At 37.7% G+C, this 6,979-nt stretch overlaps 1 protein-coding gene across 3 annotated transcripts in view; it reads right to left on the bottom strand.

The window, feature by feature from the left end:
- Positions 1-512: 512 nt before the first annotated feature.
- The window catches only part of dock2 (dedicator of cytokinesis 2), a 124,078-nt gene continuing 117,611 nt past the window's right edge, over positions 513-6,979 (bottom strand). For 2 of the 3 annotated variants that reach the window (XM_081383380.1, XM_081383381.1), the window contains exons 44-52: positions 5,914-6,090; positions 5,695-5,778; positions 5,176-5,313; positions 4,986-5,104; positions 3,745-3,841; positions 3,536-3,634; positions 2,956-3,055; positions 1,319-1,467; positions 513-1,151 (exon numbers count right to left, since the gene is read on the bottom strand). In XM_081383380.1, the coding sequence (XP_081239506.1) occupies positions 1,080-1,151; positions 1,319-1,467; positions 2,956-3,055; positions 3,536-3,634; positions 3,745-3,841; positions 4,986-5,104; positions 5,176-5,313; positions 5,695-5,778; positions 5,914-6,090 (1,035 nt within the window). In that variant the 3' untranslated portion in view covers positions 513-1,079. The remainder of the gene's footprint in view (positions 1,152-1,318; positions 1,468-2,955; positions 3,056-3,535; positions 3,635-3,744; positions 3,842-4,985; positions 5,105-5,175; positions 5,314-5,694; positions 5,779-5,913; positions 6,091-6,979) is intronic. The other variant, XM_081383382.1, reaches the window with a different exon arrangement.

Genomic DNA, 6,979 nt, shown 5'->3' with positions numbered 1-6,979 from the left:
TGCTGAAATTTTCGCACGTAAAACGTTTCTCAGGTCAAACGGAGTGAGTATCAAACTGAATTAGCCGCACCGCCAGGAAAAGAGGAGGGAGGTTGGTGCCGTCGGGCCGCATGGAGATGATTGGCGGGCCGCATATGGCCCGCGGGCCGCCATTTGAATAGCCCTGCTCTAAGGCTACTGTACCGACCCAAAATAATAACATTTCTTGGTTATATTTTGTTATTTTGTTTTTTTTTATACTACCATATGAAGCTAAAAAATTAGCTTTTCCACACTTACTTCAATACAGAAAAATATTTTGCAAGCCACAGATGGTACAAATGAGCTATCATTTATTTTTTCTGTTTGTTTTTCTTGATATTTTGTGACCTTTTCTCATTTATCATCATGAACATGCATGCAAAGTTTCAACATGCTGATGTTGAATCAGCTTTGGTTGAGTCAGTGCAAGCAGGTGGATTTTCTAAGCATCAAATGTAAAAAAAAAAAAAATGAAAAAAAAAAAATTATATGCAAAAAAAGTCAGTATACTGTTTATTTAAAAAAAATGTCAAAACGTTTTTAAAAAATGGTTAAAAAACATTTTCATTAATCATATGCTCATATATATATGTGTGTAATGTAATGTTTGACAAATGTTGATATTAATTTGTACCTGAATCTTTATTGTTTTTAATAGTGTGGTTTTTGAGGAATTGTATTGAATCCAATTAGGTCACTTTTTTTTTTAGGGTCAATTTGTCACTCTATAAAGGGTGTACACAGAAATCAAACAGTCCAACGAGGGTTAATAATGAAATATATTCAGGATACGATTCCAAAATAAGTTTATTGCTGACAGCACAGCAGAATTTTTAAGGCACAGTTATAAGTTCAATATAAGGCATAAATCATGACTTCATTTCATTAAAGTTCGTTTCAAACACATTCAATGAAATCAGAGCTGATTTTTATTACAGTTTAAGATGAAACCGGAGGAAACCCTCAGTAACTTTATTAGCTTAATGAAGCGTCTGTCTTCATAGTTAAACCAGCAGAAACAGAAGCAAAAATGTAAAGAACATTGGGAGACGAATGACTCAAAAACGATGAGCGGACGCATCATGAGACGCCTCAGAAGAGGGTTTTGCTTCTTCAGCTTTGGAGCTATGCTGAAAAACACACACACAAACACACACACACACACAATGCTGAATCAACGAATAAAAAGCCAGAAAAGGCAAAATATGTAAGAACAGGCCGTATAATGAAGTACCTGAGTCCATAATAAATAGCCCAGTGTGTGTGTCGTGTCAGAGCACTGTTGTGTGTGTGTTACCTTAGTCTTGAAGAGCAGGTTTATGACTCCTTTGGAGCGACGGTCACTTGTGCGGTCAGATGGCAGACACACTGACACACTCTTACTGTCACGCTTGGACCGCGCCGACTCCGCCTCCTCACTCCCATTGGCTACTGACAGAGACAGACCTGAGGACCGGACAAGTGCAATGAGAAGTGTGGGAAAATGTCTCTATAACAATACAATACAAAAAGTTCAGATAAGAACAGCAGAAGTGAATGTGAAGAATCTGACTCTGATGTGTGAGTGTGTGTGTGATCTAGAGTTGACAAGGCCGCTGCCGCTCAGACTCGTCTCTCACAGGTAGTGTGTGTGTGTGTGTGTGTGTGTGTGTGTGTGTGTGTGTGTGTGTGTGTGTGTGTGTGTGTGTGTGTGTGTGTGTGTGTGTGTGTGTGTGTGTGTTAGGGCTTGCATAGACTAGTCGATTAGTCGATAGATCGACTACTTCAACCACTATTCGACGCTGTCGGAAACAATCGACTACTCGAGCGTCCATTAACCATAAATTAATTAAAAATGGCGAACGTCACCAACAGACACCACGCATCAGATGTGTGGAAGTATTTCATCAAGCATGACAAAAATATAGTAATTGGCCAACTCTGCAAGAGGCCGTTCACATATTGCGTCTAAAAACGTGTGGAAAGCGCGCGCGGCCGTGCCGCTGTCTCCTACAAGCGCTTGCGCTCCCATGGCGTCTGTCGTTGCTATGCAACTGTGAACTGCGCTCTCCATGATGACTACGAATAAGTATCAGCAAAGGATTAATTGATTTCTAGCCCTTGCATTAGCTTTACTACTAGATATATTTCTGGAGATGAGAAGGAAAAACCCGCCTGGAAAAACTAGCGCACCACGTTGCTTCCATTATGAGCGCGCTCGCCGCGCGCCAAATGTCGACCTTGAGCGCGGAAAAGACGTGATATGTGAACGGCCCCTAGAAGCAGACGTCTGAAATGAAAGGCAAGAACGGCTATTTATTTGGCTTTAGACTGTTACATGAAAATTTTAAAATGAAATAATAATCATAATTCTAATGTTTTGAGAGTTTACTTATGTAATTGTTGCATTAGGCTATGAATTAATAATGTTTATTGATAAGATCTACTATTTCATGTCTTTTCATTTACAGTAGCATGAACCACGAGTAGTCGAGTAACTCGAGTATTGTTTTGATAAGAAATCGACTAGCAGAAATCAGTAGTCGTGCAACCCCTAGTGTGTGTACCTGTGATAGTGGGCAGAGATCTGGAGTAGACGAGGCCGCTGCCGCTCAGACTCGTCTCTGACAGGTTGTGTGTGTGTGTGTGTGTGTACCTGTGATAGTGGGCAGAGATCTGGAGTAGACGAGGCCGCTGCCGCTCAGACTCGTCTCTGACAGGTTGTGTGTGTGTGTGTGTGTGTGTGTGTGTGTGTGTGTGTACCTGTGATAGTGGGCAGAGATCTGGAGTTGACGAGGCCGCTGCCGCTCAGACTCGTATCTGACAGGTTGTGTGTGTGTGTGTGTGTGTGTGTGTGTGTGTGTGTGTGTGTGTGTGTGTGTGTGTGTGTGTGTGTGTGTGTGTGTGTGTGTGTGTGTGTGTGTGTGTGTGTGTGTGTGTGTGTGTGTGTGGTACCTGTGATAGTGGGCAGAGATCTAGAGTTGACGAGGCCGCTGCCGCTCAGACTCGTATCTGACAGGTTCGTGTCGCTGCGGAATTCCTGCTTCTTGGAAAGCTAGAGAGACGGAGAGAAGATAATAATGACCATAATAATATCATCACAATCACTGTGAAACACAAACACAGGTTAATGAAGGACCAAACATACTCAATAAATTCATCAATTAGCCAAAGAAGTAAAGGTGTTTTAATGTTCCAGTATTGTGTTTATTAAAATAAATCTTTATTTCAGCATTACGATATAAGGTTAAAATGTGTGTATTTTAAGAGCTGTAACTGATCGTCAATTATTTCAGCTTTTACTTAAATCACAATTTTGCCTTTAATACTTCATCATAATTGGTCCTGTGGTGTGATAAATTAATCTTTAAAGTACAAATATTCCATGTGGTGTTAATGAGCTAAAAGTATTTTGTGTCAACCACCAATTTATTCACAAATTCTACAATAATTGAATTTATTTTATTATTTATTTTTACATTTACTTTTGAGTTTATTCTGAGATGTATGTGCACTGTATGTGAGTCTCTCTCACCCGTTTGTCGAGCGTGCTGCTCCGCTCTTTCTCCTCGCTGATGAAGATCATGCTGCCACGGCCGGGCTTCTTCTTCTTCTTGGATTTCCTCAGTTTCACCTGGAGGAACAGGAAGAATGAGCATGATGATGTCATTCCGGAGAGCTGCAATCATTGGTCCTGGTGTTTTATTCTGTTTTTGTGATTATCTTCATCTTCATCATCCTCACCTCCACCTCAACACCACTCTCATCCATCACACTGACACTTCCACTGGAGCGAGGGATGATGGACGGAGACGGAGGAACGCCACTGTCAAAAGACAGACTACAGAGAGAGAGAGAGAGAGAGAGAGAGAGAGAGAGAGAGAGAGAGAGAGAGAGAGAGAGAGAGAGAGAGAGAGAGAGAGAGAGAGAGAGAGAGAGAGAGAGAGAGAGAGAGAGGGGGAGGGAGGGAGGGAGAGAGAGAGAGAGAGAGAGGTTATGTTTAAAATAGAATACTACTTTCTAAAAATATTATGCAATGACAAACAATTCAAATTCAGTTTAATTCAACAATTCAATTCAGTATCATGTTACATTGTTGTCACATGACCTCCTCACATGGCATATTTAATTTAGCAATATCTCAGAAATAAAATAAAACTAAAACAATATATTAATAACAAATATGATTACAATTGTTTTTAAATATAAATATTAAATATATATTTATTTATACATATATTCTATAAAAATATAAAATAAATATTTTCTGTAAAATCTTCAAAAAACTTTTGACACTTTGCATACAGAAAGTCTGCATTTTGTGCACTGTACCCATATTAATATATAAACTACTGAAATAATAATAATAAAAAAATTACCTCACGTTTAATTTAGTATAATCTCAGAAATAAAACAATGTATTAATAAAATTATTAAAATATACATACTAAAACAAACATTAATACAAATATATTTTCTAATTCTAATATATAGAAAATATAAAAAATGATTTTGTTAATATAAAAAATAATATGAAATAAAAGTAATATTTTCTATAAAATGTAATGCCATTTAAAATCTAACATTTAAACAAATAATAATAAAACAATATCTAAATGACAAATATTAATAGAAATTAAATATAAATATTAAAACGAATATTTTTTTTCTATAATAAATATGAAATATAGTGCCTTGCACACTGGAATCATTTGTAGGTGTGTCTGATAAAAGTCCATTTTAAACCATATAAACAAAAAAGTTAAGTAGTGTGTTCTCAATTCTAATATATATAGATATAAAATGTACAGTAATTCTATAAAAATACAGAAAATCTGCATTCAAAGCACAGTACCCATATTAATTGATAAACTGATTTAATGTTCAGAGTAAGTTATTCTGTACTCTGCGATATAGTGGCGTGTGTCTGTCTGTGTGTGTGTGTGTGTGTGTGTGTGTGTGTGTGTGTGTGTGTGTGTGGTCACCTCTCTGGGTGTGTCTTAGTGGGCGTTCCACACTCAGATCCAGCCAGTGAGCAAATGGACTGCCGGACGGAGCGGAGCATGGAGCGCGGGCGCGTGGACCTCCTCTCGTCCATATCCGGCTGGAGAAGAGGAACAATCAGAGCCGATCTCTTATCATCTCACAACATCTCTGTCTGGGTCTCGTTCTTACCAGCTCTCTCACGCCGTACTCCTTCTCCACCTTCTTCTTCAGCTGTTTGAAGCACTCCTCCATGCGCTCGTGGAAAGGTCGAAGGTCATCGGTCACTCTTTTTCCGTGCAGACTGATTCCTCTTCCCAACAGCGGGATCTACACGAGTCAAGCGGGAGTTTAAACAGGATAACGTCTGTGCTAACCCAGCATGAGTTTACACCGTCACAACACAAAACAACACAACACAACACATCACAACAAATCACAAAACAACACAACACATCACATCACAACACAACACAAAACAACACATCACATCACATCACATCACATCACATCACAACACAAAACAACACATCACATCACAACACAACACAAAACAACACAACAACACATAACAACAAAAAAACAACATAACACAACAACACAAAACAACATAACACAACAACACAAAACAACACAACACAACACAACACAACACAACACAACACAACACAACACAACTACAAAGCGAAAGAGAAACACAATGTTGTTGACCTGCCATGCGATGAGGTCTTTGAGTCTCATGAGTTTGTCTCTGTCATCGGGATGTTCCTGTGTGTATTCCTCCGTGAAGAACGCCTGGACAAACACACACACACACACAGATCAAGAACCGTTCTCACAGATGATCTCGGCCGTCTCACACACACACACACACACACACACACACACACACACACACACACACACACACACACTACGTCTCTCTCTGACCTTCTCGTATTTGGCGAAGCCGCCCATGACGGCGGGATCCACGATGCCGTTGAGCAGCATGGAGAGGGGGTTTATGGGTAATGTGTCGTCACACTGGTACTGGTTGATCATCGTGAGGATTTTCTCATTGGTTTGTCCCATCGTCTCGAGGGCGTTCTCCAGCGGACTCACCGTCGTCTGACAGACAGATTATTATATCATTAATTCAGAGTTTATTTGTATAGAGCTTTTATATACATAACAACACACAATACATGCTGTTTCAAAGCAGCTTTACAGAAAATAAACATATCTGCTCATCAGTGTTAAACAACTGGATGCAAATCAACCAAATAATAACAATATAATATAATATAATATAATATAATATAATATAATATAATATAATTTTTTTTGCAAAATGCAACTATATTATCGCCCAGCTCTAATCTGCTAAATGCAACTATTATTATAAAGATATTAAGATACTATAAACATTAACATCATGATTTTCTGTAAAGTTGCTTTGAAAAAATGTATATATAGTGTACACATACATTTGACTTGACTTGATTTTTTAATGTGCATAATGTGAATCTGTGCAACATTATTCACATTTTCTGTATGCATACAATAAATAAAGCACACTGTACAGAATATCACATCTCACAATGTAAGGCAATTCACTTGGCATTTGAACTGATATTATAGTAAATGTAAATGTTAACTCTTTCTTGATTATTAAGAGATCAGATCTTAAATATAATCAGATACATTTTAAATACAAAATAAAAATGTATTTCTAAGATGAAACTCAATGTCAATGCATTAAATATAATTACATATATAATGAGGTCATGTGACAATGTATCAGACTAGTGTTTTATGTTTATTGTTGTATATGGCATGCTATCTTGCAGTGTTGGGTGTAATGTGTTACTAATAAATAACTATTTAATTACTTTCCCCTTGAAAAAGTAAAGTTATAAAATTATTTTTAATACTCCCTTTAAATACTTTGGTCAGTTCAAGAAAAATGTATGCAATTCTATATTATATATTTGAAAGAATTAAAAGAGAAGTTTCA

This window comes from Scardinius erythrophthalmus (genome assembly GCF_964197995.2).
Source record: "Scardinius erythrophthalmus genome assembly, chromosome: 13".
NCBI lineage: Eukaryota > Metazoa > Chordata > Actinopteri > Cypriniformes > Leuciscidae > Scardinius > Scardinius erythrophthalmus.
This window is presented reverse-complemented; position numbering and strand designations above follow the sequence as displayed.